This window comes from Cottoperca gobio, chromosome 11 (genome assembly GCF_900634415.1).
Source record: "Cottoperca gobio chromosome 11, fCotGob3.1, whole genome shotgun sequence".
Classification (NCBI taxonomy): Eukaryota; Metazoa; Chordata; class Actinopteri; order Perciformes; family Bovichtidae; genus Cottoperca; species Cottoperca gobio.
Genome location: NC_041365.1, coordinates 13,420,686 through 13,435,058, shown reverse-complemented (window position 1 = coordinate 13,435,058; position 14,373 = coordinate 13,420,686). Strand labels below are relative to the sequence as shown.

General features: G+C 39.3%; 1 protein-coding gene across 1 annotated transcript; it reads right to left on the bottom strand.

The window, feature by feature from the left end:
* Positions 1–1,488: 1,488 nt before the first annotated feature.
* On the bottom strand, positions 1,489–10,117 carry LOC115015307 (CD209 antigen-like protein E). The gene is made up of 6 exons (XM_029442476.1): positions 9,908–10,117; positions 7,629–7,757; positions 6,369–6,587; positions 6,028–6,203; positions 5,695–5,810; positions 1,489–2,602 (listed from the first exon to the last, which is right to left on the bottom strand). Exons 1-6 carry the CDS (start codon positions 10,014–10,016, stop codon positions 2,422–2,424), a joined length of 930 nt encoding a protein of 309 aa, XP_029298336.1. The 5' UTR covers positions 10,017–10,117; the 3' UTR covers positions 1,489–2,421.
* Positions 10,118–14,373: the final 4,256 nt, after the last annotated feature.

Sequence of the window (14,373 nt, the reverse complement as noted above, 5' to 3'; positions counted from 1 at the left end):
TGTGTTAGTGCATTAAAGAGAAAAACTTTATGAAGCTAGTCTAATCAATAAAGGCGAAACACACCAAATAAACATTATTTGAGAATAAAACCAGAAATCTACGAGAAAAGCCAAAGTTGAAAAGTTAATGTTTTAATTCTTTCATTGATTTTCTCAGTTGTTTTACTTTGTGTATTTTTGTACTGCTTCGTGTATTTTGTTGTAACCACATCAAAATACATGTCTTTCTTTGAAAAACAAAGTTGCCTTTGATTAGATTTTTTGAAATCATATCATTCTTATGGACTATGCTGCTTGCCAAATGTAGAATAGCTCAAAGTGTTCTCATAAATGTTGTTTTCTGAGACGTTCTTGTTATTATGTCATGCTGATTAATTGTTTTGTTCAGTAGCTGGAAGAGAGTTAATCAGAAGGTTAACTTAAGTTTTTATTTTTAGGGAAATACTTTCAAAATGTGTCAAAAATGTGTCTTATTTTATTCAGAAAAAATGTAATTCAATATTTTCTGAAGTCTGTTGAACCTGGACATGTCTGTGTGATTCAAAATGTATAAATAAAAACTTCTCTTACTACTTTTAATGGACCAAAACTCAAACTTTCCCATCTAAAAATGCAGCAGGACATGAATTCATCATGGAGAATATAAACATCTAATTTAGTTGCTCTTCCGTTCTGCTATCTGTAAAGGTGTCCTGCAGACTCCCATACAGTCAAACTGTGTTAGTGGTGCCACCTGCTGCTGGGCAACAACAAGGATGAGTGGAGATATTACAGACAACAAAGTACAGCTACAAGTCACATTTTATTTACTGTATTACTATCATGCTCATCGGTTGTTGGTGTCTCCGGATAACTCAGTACAAACTCACCTGCATGCAATTCATCAAACCCGAAGTTAGTATTTTAACAGGACTGTCAGAATCCTTCCTCTGACTGAAGGGTAATGTAGGTTTAGGTTTTTATATGTCCTTCATTTGTGTAGAACTAGAATGTGTGACAGACTGCAGACTAAATTTAAATGTCAGTTTAATACCAAAACAAAAAAAACTGTAGAAGAACAGGAGAGAGAGATAGGAATAAATACTCAAACTCTATTGATCAAATAATGGGCGAAGAAAACACAAAACAATAAATTAAATAAAAAGATGGAACATGAACTCTACATATATACAGTACAGTGCAAAATAAAATACAAATTATACTGTAAAAAAAGCACCAACTAAGATCTAATGACTAAAAATCTGGTGTGACATTAAACTCATTAGATATTTTGTCCACTAGGGGAAAGAACAACCTGGACTCACAACATTGACTTATAATCAAGTGCAACTATATCTACTATATATAGTAGATATGGTGTACCAGTTTGCAAACAGTTGCTTATTTACGCGTCTGGTTGACACAGAGCAACATTAACATATCTTTCAATAAGTATAAAGAATGGGACAAGTAAGGAGAGACCTTACACAGTCTATGGATGAGACATAATGATACAAAACAATTATCTTTATTATTAATTTACAAGATCCACAGGACAAATTTCTGAATAATTTCAAATATTTGATTCATGTTGCATTTAAAAAAACTTTTAAATTATCTAAAAGTGCATCAAATTAAAATAGATCATTCTTACTGAAGTGAACACATTTCATCACACAATCACACTCATGCACAAATAAGTAAGGACACTTGTGTTATGTACACTTAATATAAATCTATTATAAACACTATTCATTGTTAAAAAAAAACTTTTCACATGCAAAAAAATTACTGAAAACATTAAACGCTATCTTGAATCCCTGATCTATTGAACAAAAACATAAAACAATCATATAAGAAATACGATATTATTTATGTGGTATAAGGCACAGATACATGTGTAACACGTAGAAACACCACAGTCCTCCTCCAAGGCTTCAGAAACAGCCACTGACCTCCAGCTTAGCATTTCTACTGTCTGTACAGTAATACATTCTATTACAGGTGATTCATAATCTGATACTCCTGATTCTTGATTACCATTTCAGCGGCTTTTGAGTAAAATATTAACAATATGATATAATATGATATTCATCGTAAGGTGAGTGAGAAGAATAAGCAATATGTTAAGGTTAAAAACAGTATGAAAATGTCATAAAAGTATAGAAACTGCTGCGAAGTACAGCTACCTTTAGTTTTCTTCGTACTACTGCTAACCCATTTGAAGGATTTTTCACCAGTGTTGTGGACAGATCGGAGCATCTTTGTTGCATATGAGAAAGAATACCATTTGTTAATTTCATTTCATTTATCTTGTGTTCATCCTGTAAACCTGTGAACCTAAATATCTGACTGAATTGTGTCAGATCCAAATAAGGTTTTAAGCTGCTGACAAACTACTGACTGGTTTGCTTGTTTTCCTCCGACGATCGGAGGGGCGTGTCAATGTGGTGTGGCGGTGCTGGCACCAGCGACCATCTCTTTCTCGCAGATGAAGGGCCAGTACATGGTGCAGGGAGCGTCGTACCAGCTCCGAATCGGCACTCGCTCCAACACTTGTGTTTTCACAATGTAGCCACAGTCCTCGTTGATGTGGTTGTTGGGCTCGCCGACCTCCCAAAAACTAGTTAGTAGAGAGAAAGCAAGATATTTAAAGTCATCCATAAACATACAACACTTAGGTGTTATTACGTTCATACGGGATCATTATGCAGCTCATGATTTACATCCGTATGCAAGTAGTGTTTCTATTATATGGCAACGTGGAAAGCAAAGATGTGGAGGTCGGGGTGGTGGATAGGTGTGTAGTGCGTCGACTTTAACGCTGGAGACTAGACTTCCTGTCAGGCAGCGATAATGAGGGCAAAAACACAGTAATTCCACTAAATTTAACATTAATCTGTCCAGAAAAGCTGTCTGGAGATAAACATAAAAGATGCAAACGGCGTAAAAAGTGGTTCAAGGTTCAATGATAAAGGTTATTTATTACAATGAATGTCAGAACCCAGCAACATCTGGGCAGAGCTGAGTCGGAACAACATAAAAAACATCTCAGCAGGAACAGAGAAAGGGAAGGAATGTAGGGGGCAAAAGAGGAAAGCTTAGTCATTTTCAAAATGAGGAAGAGAAATCAGATGATTATTAGAAAATCTGTTGAGTTGGCAGAAGATAGGAAAGAAAAAAGTGATAAAAAAAGGTACTGAGGATAAAATATTAACCGCAGCCGACGAGAGACTAGGAGATAAAGATTGCGTTGCGTTTTAAAGCAAAATGTTTCTTTCCACAGTTCCCTCTTTGGCTCTGACACATTTGTTTTTCATCACAGTTCAGAGGTCAGGGGCACCTGCAGTGAAGTGCCCCGCAGCAGTTTAACAGCAGTTACATAACGCTGCTCAGAGCTGCTGTTTGCAGCAAGAGCAGGCAGACATGATCCTGGCCTCCCTCCAGCTGTTACCTCACATCTGGAACATTAACTCTGTAGTGACTGTCCTTTTCATTGTTTCTGCACTTATTTAAATGTTTTTGTCAGTCCAAACCCTTCAAATATTCAATTTTCAATGAATGTAACAGAAAAAAGTAGCAGGTCGGTCATTGAGAGAGGGGGAGATGTAATATGTAATATGCTCAAAGGCACAATAACTAACTTTTGCTTGTAAACACAACATTTAAAGTTGGCCCCTCCTCCCCAGCCCAGGGTTCGGTGCCCACCAGAAGGTAAAAGCTGACCCGTCATTCTCGTTTTGGAATGAGCTTTGTCCCCCATTTTTGTAGCTTCCTCTTGGATGTGTGCGGACGATCTGTCACCTGGTCGCTATGTTTTTATATTTAAAAAAAGAGAAATAGAGGGCAGCAGGGTCTCTGTAGATACACCATCATATCTTTTATTTAAATTTTTTGCAAAATCCTACTCAATGTGCCTTTAAACATGGGGATACAGTGCACATTATCAGACACTTTATCCTGGAAGATATTCATAGTGTTGCACTCGGTTGTTCACATGAAAAGTGACAGAAATAGTTAATAAAAGAGAGCTGAGAGAGAAGTGGAAACACTGTTCAACAAGAGCCAATCACGGAGGGAAGTTGGTGTGAACGCTGGATCGTCGGTTTCAGAAAGTGTAGACGAGTATACTGACCCCTGAATATTGGCATCTCTTGATCCATGCTGCTAATGTGGCTAAAAGTAAATATCACATTGGTTTCAAACCAACAATAGTTTTATAAAAGTATACTTTTCCAGGGAAACCAGAAATCTTTTTTGGAGTTCAGGAACTAACTTCCTTTTTTTTTTCCTCCAGAAATGTTCTGTCCCCCCCACAGGGATGACTTTCCAGTGAAACAGGAAGCATTGGATTAAAGTTCCCACTTAACAGTGTCCACTCGCCTCGTCTACTTCCCCCTTTCAGTCCGCTGGCTGCATCTTCCCTCCAGACACCTGATTCTCTTAGCCAGGCCAATAACTACAGTCAATTTGCAGCTCACAGGCCAGAACCTGTGCCAAAGTCAGTGTTTGATAGAGGTCCAATGGTCAGTCAATCTGCTTATGGGTGTTTATCACACAGTCTGGAGCCAGAGGACTGAACTCACAGGTTGGGCAGAAATAAGCTGTTTATCGTACCTCCATTAATAAAAACAACATATTAACACAATACAACTTATTTTTAACAAAGTCTCAGTCCTCCATATCTTTTAAGGCTACATCTCATGTCCTGTATTATCTTTTTTAATACCCAGTCAAGTCCCTCATAATAAATGATTGTACACTTTTGTATGTTTTGCAGGCTTAGGTGGTTTTGGGGTATTATTTTTACGACTTGCTTTTCCTCATCCTTATGTTCCCCTTGTTGTTGTGAATATTAGCATTGAACTATTTTTATAATATCCAGACAGTTTGGGTGATATTTGTATTACTGAATGAAACTTGACTTTGATTTATATATATTTATAAAATCCTCTTCTGTTGGTCCCCAGTTCAGCCCGAGGAAAAGCACTGAGCCTAACACTGCATGCTTTGCTCTGTGTGCATAAGAAAACAGAAATTGACCAAAGTGAATATGTGGTCGCGTTGACTATTCAATGCATAGTGATGTTTCCAAATCCTGAAAAACTATCTCAATCTTGTGAGAGCTTTTAGTATAGAGTTCAAAACCAAATTCTTCCTGAATTAGATCAAATTTTCATCTACAAGTGGCCTGATGTCTTGTATGTCTTTTTCTAAAAATGTAAACTTACTGTTCCAAAAGTAAGAAAACATGTGTTAATATGCCAGTAACTCAAAAGCTCAACAGTGTGTTGTGTGGTTCGCTTCATAGGTTAAGATAAGGACGGAAGTGCTTTGAAACTCTTTGTTCATATAATATTAATTTTATTTAAGCGGTCTTAACGAATACCATTCCCCATGTGTCCTTCGAGAGCTAAACATCAGAGCTCCACAGAAAAGGCGAGTACATGAGGGAGTCGAGGCGCTGCAGTTAGTTCACATATGCCTGTAATAACAGCAGGAGAGAAAGGACTGAACGCTGACGTTGTTAGACAGCTGAGATTACAATTAGAAAGCTCAAAAACAGATTTTAGAAGAGAGCTTTGGGGAATTTTTGGAATATGGACGAGTACCTGTGCTGAAGCCTTGGTACACTTTCATTCTTGTTCTGTGCTCACAAAGCAATTGTTGATTAACTTTAATAGACCAATGAAAGAAATTCTGAAGTGGACCTACCCTCCGACCAGCGGGGTGCCATCCACCCATTTCCACTGATCCTCCGTGTGCTCGTCACTGATCCCAAACCAGAAGGCGTTCCAGTGCCCTCTGGGAAGATTATCCCAGAGAAAAGTCTGAGAGGAAAACACACACAAAAGGTAAGTAAATATATTCAAGGTATAAAATACTAGACAAGTAACGCGGTTGAGGTGGTCTAGTAAGGATGCCACCTGGGCGCCTCCCTAGGGAGGTGTCCAGGCACGTCCAGCTGGGAGGAGACCCCGGGGAAGAACCAGGACCGCATGGCCGCATTGTGATTGTCATGTCGTCATGCAGCTTGTTGTACTGTACCTGCTCCTCTGCTGTGTGGATAATGGCCAGGTGAGCTCCTTTGCTCTGGCAGTAAGACTGGCTCTCGAACCAATCCCTTGTGGTTCTGGAGATGAAGTAACAGCTGTGGTTGAAGAGATGCCAGTCCACGGAGCAGACGATAGGGGCATTTGTCATTGGATTAATCACCTCAGGAGCTGATGACACACAGAAAGAGAGAGATTCGGCATCCAGGAAGCGGAACAGTATGGTCTCGACTGCGTACTTCACTCTCATACAGTAACAGTAACACAGCAGTAGGTGCAAAAAGTTGACATGTGTGTCACCAAAAGACACCCATATACAAATATAGAGCTGTGTACCTTTAGTGGCCATCTGGCCAGCCAGTTTGGCCAGCAGCTCGTCCTTCTCTTTCTGCAGCTCGTCCTTCTCTTTCTGCAGCTCGTCCTTCTCTTTCTGCAGCTGGTTCTTCTCCTGCTGCAGTTTGCTGATGGAGGCGGTCAGAGCCGTTACGTCTGCGTCCTGCGTCTGCTTCTGCATCTCTGACGTCGCTTCACCACCGCCCTGCGGTTTGTTCTTATCTGAGGAGCATATGGAATGATGGACAGCTAAGTTAATAGATACAGTTAATGTTATTGATTAACTTAAAAAATATTTAAGATTTGAAGTAGAAAAGTTCAGTCTGACATCAAACAAGACTAAGGTGCAACACACGGATGTGTTCTCATAAATTGGTGCTTTAGGCTAAAAGCTGATCCAGGCCAGCTATTAGGAATTATTGACAAGGGGACAGTATTTTCCTAAATAAGGCCCCTCATTCAAGGTTGCAGACTATGTTTCTCCACCACCGTCCGGAGAAATAAGTTCTACCATAATAAAGTCAGTGTATAACGTCAAAAATCCTAAATGTTATTCTTTTACCTTGTTATTGTCCTCTTGGTTATTTTCACAAAAACACACACAATTCAAATGATTAGAAAAATAAATGATTGTATTTATATTTACACAGTCTCTTTAGTTGAATTTTTTTTGGCATTAGTAGTTTAGATTATACATTACAAGCTGCTTAGAGCTAATGTAAGGAAGTTTTATGTTGCTGTTAAAACATCTCCTTCAAAACAACTGTATTCATTTAAGTTTCTTGACACAAACTTAATTTTACAAGATCATTTAAACACATAATGATACATTTATAATACTAATTTTTACTAAATATAGCTTGAATGCATCATAATGTAACTCACTCAAATGCAACCTCCGTTAACATTAGCTTTTAGCTCCTTTATTTAGCCAAGCAGGACTGTGCTGCCCACCGGCTGCTGACAGCTAACGTTAACTAGCTGTCCTCCTGTTCACAATGTAGCATTATCACGTGACCATCACAGACCTTTGCATGGGCCCTATATATATATTTATAATATATTTTCTTCTACTGTTTAATTGGCAAAGTTCTACCTTTTACGGGACATTACTGCCTCCTAGTGTCTAGGTGTACCTTGGTAGTCAGCAAAAAAGTGTCTAATGTCACCCCAGTGCTCGTCCACATGTTTGTGCTGATTGAACACGAGATGCAAACATTGGTCAACTGCACCACTAGTGTTCAAAAAACTCTTTATACGTACAGTGTGCGGTGACGGCTATAATGGAGATCAGCAGGACGGCACTCAGCGTAGCCAGGCAGATGGTGGCGAGGCGGTAGGGCCCGGGACCGCTAGGCCTGGGGATCAGTCTGACGGGGGAGACTGGCTGAGCTGGAGGTGGTAAGGGGGAAATATTGTTAATTAATATAACTAGGGATGTAACGATGAAAATTTATTATTTGACACCAATACCAGTGAAATTCCATTAAATTCTCAATAACAATTCAATACCACGGTAAAAAACTAAATAACAAATCCCATGTACTTCAACATACACTCTATAATCGTTTGCATGCTGTTTTTTGTTAGGAAGATAAACAGGTCATAATTTCCTCTCTAATAACTATTTTATATTTTGGTGAAAACATCTCTATCAAATAACTGTATTCAAGTTTCTCGGTAGAAAACTAAATTTAACCAGATTGATTGACTCCATGATCCAGTTATAATTTACCTTCTCCCAATATACATTTTTACTGGAAAAGGCATGAACACACCATAGTGCAACTCTTTGGAACCTCGGTTCACTGACAGCTAACAGCAACAGCTAACATCTAACAGCTAACAGCTAACAGCTAACAGCTAACAGCTAACAGCTAACAGCTAACAGCTAACAGCTAACACGGATGTGTTGTTCACAATGTAGCATTATCGGGGGAAGAATAGGGTGTGTCGATAAAGAATTTACCATGTCCAAGACTTGTTTTTTTATCATTCCTGGCACGCCGTTAATCTCGAGCCCTGACGGCACTACGGTATCTGCAGTACTGTAGAAAAACGAGTAGGCTACCGCCAAGTTTTCAGAGTTTTGGTACTGAAGCATCGGTTCTTGTGACAGTCTGCCTTTGATTCTTTCCAATTGTCACGTCTTAATCGAGTAGATGTTACTCTCCAAATCCACCACGGTCTTTGACCCTCCTGCCATCAAAACTTTAAATGGTACCCACATCACCTTTGCTAAATTCATACAAGTACTTAATACTTTCTATACTGTCTATTCAACATTTGACACAACAATTTAAAATCAAACCAGGCTCCCTGTAGGAGGTATCATGTTCACCATGTTCACTTTCATCTTTTCTTAGCACGTTATAATGCTAGCATCTGTTAGTAAGCAATGAAAGACTGAACATAATGACCTGTTGGTGGTGCTAGAGGAAAGGTCAGAGGATTGTCAAAGGATTCATCCTCCAGGGACCATGACTGTGAGGAAGAATGAGGATTCTGTGACATTCGGTCGACTGAACCATCATGTTTTAAGTTATGTTATATTCTGGTTTCATTCTGTATTTTGTTATGATTTTATGTTGACATTTTGTAATTGTTGCAACTTATTTCGTTAAGCACTTTTCAACTTTTGTTTTGAAAAATATTGTACATATTTTAAACATGTCTTCACAGTAGTTAAAAAAACCAAACTGAAATCAGTTCTTCTAACCAAACAACAGACTTTTTATTTTCTGTTAACTCTAAAAGCCATATCACAAGTGTATGCTTTCAGTTTGTTAATGATGTTAATTGTGTATGCTCACATGTAGTATGAATGAGTTTTCTTGATGTGTGTGTGTGTGTGTGTGTGTGTGTGTGTGTGTATATTTGTGTAACAGATATTTTTATGAGATGCATTGTGGTCAAGTACTTAGCTAAACTATGTATATGTTACTACTGTATGTCTGCAATTGATAAATACAAATGAATTGTGCATTACACAGGTTATTACTTTAATTATTTCCTGTGATATGCTGCCTGGAGAATGCCACTTTTCAAGCCCCTTTGTTGTTGGGCAATTGTCCTTCACATTCCCTTGCAAAGTATAGATTGTATCTTCATGATGTTTTTTATATTTCTAAATGAACAAACAATCTTCAGATTAATCGAGAATGAAAATAATCATTACTGGCAGTAGTAATTCTGATCATAATAACCAATTATTAAATAATACTAAATATTATTAATTGCATCCTAAATATTTATTCTATTCTACTACAGGATGATACAAACAGTGTTCAAACAGGAGCATTGGAGAGACACAACATGTGTGAAAAACTGACAATATGGTTACATAATGTAGTTTGAGTACTGGGTTTAGATTTGTGAATTTGTGTATTTCTTAGATTGCCTAAGTGCCCAAAAGCAGACACAAGAACTAAAAAGAAAATGTTGAAAAGTCAATAAGAGACTAAGGTACAATTAGACTGCAAGACCTCCATCATGACGGGTTAGATTAAATAATTGAAGTTATACTCTGTGGTAGTCCTTACCGCCGAGTCCCACATCTGGTCTGCTGTTTACATCGTCGTATGCGCCCTCGTCGTCTATCAGTTTGGAGTACATCCCCTCACAGGCCAGGGAGCTGCCGGTGCTCGACATCACAGCAAAGTATTGAAATTAAAAGAGTGTGGCGTGAAAGGAGAAACAAACTCAAACTCTGAGTCAGTGCCCTCCTCTCGCTGTTTCAACTGTTTTTAAACCTTCCCTGGTGCGGCACTGGAGTCAAGACCCGCAAATCAGATGCGTTCCGGTCATATGTTTCAAAATAAAAGCTCTAATAATGCACAGGCGCTGCACACGATTTTGTTTACTAAAGTAAAAGTAGGACAATCACGATGGCAAACCTTTCCGTTCAAAGTCCTGCATTCAAAAAAAATCGTAAGTACAAGACGTATTTACAAAAAATGTTGATTAAAAGTAAAATTTCCCCTTTCAGTTAAATATTATTAGCCCATATTTAATTATATATAATTATATTGGATTATTACTGGACTAATGTCAAAGATGCATTAATGCTAATTTCAATAATTTTACATACTGTTGAGGAGATAACAGTCCATCATATTTTATAAGGTGATGATACAGTTTGTGTGTACATTATTTATATAAGTAACTTGTAATTCTAGTATGTAAAAATACATGTAGTGAAGAGGCACAATGTGGGAGTGCTCAATTACAATGAAATATAGCATTGGATTACTGAGCTTCTACTCTCAAACGATGTGGTTTTAGTCAGCATGTTTAAAAAACGAATCCATCGATTTTAAAATTTACTTTAGGCAACATAGGGTTGTTTAATTTAAAACAATTGTTACCATAATGTAATTGTTTTTCTTTTGTTGTTCACACAAATACTTTATTACATATTTTCACTTACTCTAAGATTAGATTCAGACAGACATGTTTTTATCACCCTCCATTGTACAAGGATGTATGGCAAAAAACAGCAAGTCTCTACTTTAAGTAGTGCTATTATTTTGAAAACAAACACATGTTTCCCAGTCTTGTGGTGGTGTGCTTTACCCCTGGTGTAGTTCTGCGGGGATTTACAGCAACATGTGTAACAATTTCCAGTATGTGTGTGTCAGAAGCATGTTGTTGTGTTTCTGTTTGTCAGGGCTTGTCCAGAAATAGTCATAGTGCCTCCTGGATGGATCAATTATGATCAGATGATCACACTGTGTCAGTACCATCTCCATAATCTGATGGTTGTGGGGAAAATGCAAATATTCATGTCCCCATCAGGATAAATAGAGATGGCAGGGGCTGTATGAGAATAAGGAGAACAAAGATGATGAAGATGCTTGAGAATAGGAACACTGATGAACATGGCAAACATTATGTACTCAACATAACTTTGTTTTCTAGTTTAAAATATGTGTATATGTGAATCCTCCTGGGACCCACCCATTCACTTTGCCCTCTTTGGTGCAACTGCATTGAATTAAATTGCACCTCACTGAGGACATCCTGGACTTTTCAGACATGTGACATAAGTGGGGGTGTGACTTAGAAAAGGTTAATTTCCTGGTATTTCTAAATTTTGGAAAGAAAAATGATAAGTATGTAATCTTGTAATAAGCAGTTTTGTGAGTTCAATATTTTTGATTAATTCTAGTAAGGGAACATCTTACGAGTTAGTGTAGTGAGTTTTCAGAGCAGTGTAATAATTATTTGACCTAAAACAACATGTATTTATCAATGTCCTCTGTGGAGGACACAGGGATGTGCTTTCTATTTATTTCCTTATAAAAGGAGGCAGTCCTTCTCTCACTGCCCAGGATGGTGCATGATGAGCCGACTAAATTCATCCGTGAAACACCGGCGCTGTGTCGTCAGCACCAGGCTGATCAGCACCAGGCTGCTCACCCTTCTCACACAGCCCAGGGTGGTGCATGGACAGCGGTCTAAATTCATCCATGACACACTGGTGATCGAGCAGCAGGGCTGCTCACCCTACTCAAAAACCCCAGAATGGTGCATGGAGACTGGACTAAATTCATCCGGTGATGGAGCACCTAGGCTGCTGTTTTGCATAATTTGGACCCGATAAATTTGGACTGTCTACAAAGGACAGACAAAAAAAACAAATTAAAATATATTTTTAAAGTTTTGTTTTAGTTATTATCTTATTTCTACCCCAAAGACTTATGTGATGTAAAAAATACTGAATATCCATGGATAGCCACTTCATTCACTAAACGTGCTTGCTGTGATTAGCAGTGCTGGCGAACTGGAAGTCTTTGGGCTGCGGTGGCGTGCTTCCAGCACTGAGGAAGACCAGGGGCGAGGAGGTCTGAAGAGAAAGAGGGCGATCACATTGCTGAGTTGCTTATTTGTTGACCTGCCGACATCATGGGTCACAGGCTACAGTAACCAATCGCCACTGTTGAGTCCTCAGGCGAAGTTTAGGGCACTTCCCAATGCAGACACAGGAAGTGTTGTAGGGTTTTCACACCCATAGAGGATCCTGGGAAATTGAGACACATGGCTCAGTTGCCATGATGTGAGTTTCCAGAGCTAGTTAGCTTTAGCTGTTAGCTGCGGGTGAACTGAGGTTCAATAGAGTTACATTATGATGTGTTTGTGGGAGGCTCCTGCTCCCACTCAGGTAACAATGATGGTAGAAGAGTAGGTTGGGTGTGGAAACAATCGGTTTTACAGCTGCGCCAGGTCCTGCACACAGACACACATTTCGTTCGTTTGTCTCTTGTCTCTGGCTGGTTGTCTCTTTCTTTCTTTCTCCCTCTCTCACACACACGGTCCGCTCCACCGCTCTTTTTCGACCTAGCCTACTGCAAGAGACCAGAACCAGATAACCACCGTGCTTATATTGTGTGATTACCTGATTCTGTGCAGCTGTCTGATCCCGGGCTGAGACACTCCCACCTCTCCACCAGCAGACGCCGCCCTAATCACACCCCACGCCACAGTGTTCAAGCCCTATTTAGCAAAAATGTCTGTCTGAAACATTAACATGAATCCAACACATTTTTAGCAAAGAAACGGCACCTATCCATAACTGAGAACTAGTTAGCTACGTTTTATTGAAAAATATTGGCCACCCTGCATGTTATTGTGGGCACAGGTTAATATGCAACTCAGTTTTATGTAGTAGGGGGTCCAAGCTCCATCTCTCTTTCAGCTAATGGGACCCCTGGATTAAACAAACCTGTTTGCTAGTCCAGGTATATATATATATATATATATATATATATATATATATATATATATATATACACCCTCTACTAATTCATTGTATCCCATTAACAGTGATATAACACATTTAACTATATATTGTTTGTATTTAAATATGGATTCAGAAATACAAGTCAATTTATATTCTTTTGAAAATTGTGGTGGAAAGTTTTAATCAAGTCCTTTGAAGTCTATAATACTGAAATGAAGATCCTTGAGAAATAAGCTTGTCTTTGGAGTATTTATTCTTTGCAAAGAAGGTTTAATACAATCATACAGAGTGCAAGCAGTCTGGAGATGGCAGGGTCGTTCACCGGTAATAAGAACAATGGAGGTTGCAGCCCGGGGGAATGAGCCCGGGGAGGGGCGCCTGACTGATCAAATCTATTGAAGAAATGTTCAAGTCATTCACCCACTCTGGCTCCTTGTACCCAGAGATGGTTTTCAGGCCTCTCCAGACACCGCTAACATTCCTCTGCTGCAGCTGCTCCTCCATCTTCTTCCTGTAGGTGTTCTTTCCCTCCCTGATCTTCCACCTTAGCTCCCTCTGAACAATCCTCAGCTCTTCCTTGTCACCTGACCTAAAGGCCCTCTTTTTGTCTTTGAGGAGAGCCTTTATCTCAGGATTCATCCATGGTTTGTTGTTAGGGAAACATCGTACAGTCCTGGTGGGTACGACGTTATCCACACAGAAGTTAATATAGTCCGGTATACAGTCTGTGAGGCTGTTAAGGTCTTCCCTATGAGAGTCCGTGAACACATCCCACGCAGTGGAGCCAAAACAGTCTTGCAGGACTCTGCAGACCATCTCTTCACCGTGCGTGTGGTCACAGGCTATCTGCATACAAGGGGTTTGTACACAGGCAGGAGTTGTACCAGGTTGTGGTCTGATCTACCCAGGGGAGGGAGAGGTGATGAGCTGTATATCTCCTTGGAGTTGGCACACAGTAAATCCAGTGTTTTATATTCTCTGGTGGGGCAGGTGACATATTGCTTGAATATGGGCAGAGTGGTGGAAAGAGAGGCATGATTAAAGTCACCAGAGATCAGAAGGAGGGCGTTTGGGTGCTGTGTCTGCAGCCTGCTTACAGTAGACACACCATCACATTCCGCATTTTTTTTAAGTACACATGAACAAGATGACCTGTCAGCCATCACCAGCCAGCCTCCATCTCACCTTACTTAAGATAAAAACACGTGTTGTTCACCTACCAGCCCGTGCATCATCTAAGTTATCTGGAGCTCCTCTTCTTCTCCA

What these genes read in the sequence shown, in the direction of transcription:
- LOC115015307 (XM_029442476.1), bottom strand. Translation starts at nt 10,016, where the DNA reads ATGTCGAGCACCGGCAGCTCCCTGGCCTGTGAGGGGATGTACTCCAAA. An exon ending in TATAGCCGTCACCGCACACT is followed by an intron (nt 6,588 to 7,628) that starts GTACGTATAAAG and finishes TATGCTCCTCAG; the next exon opens with ATAAGAACAAACCGCAGGGC. An exon ending in GGCACCCCGCTGGTCGGAGG is followed by an intron (nt 2,603 to 5,694) that starts GTAGGTCCACTT and finishes TCTACTAACTAG; the next exon opens with TTTTTGGGAGGTCGGCGAGC.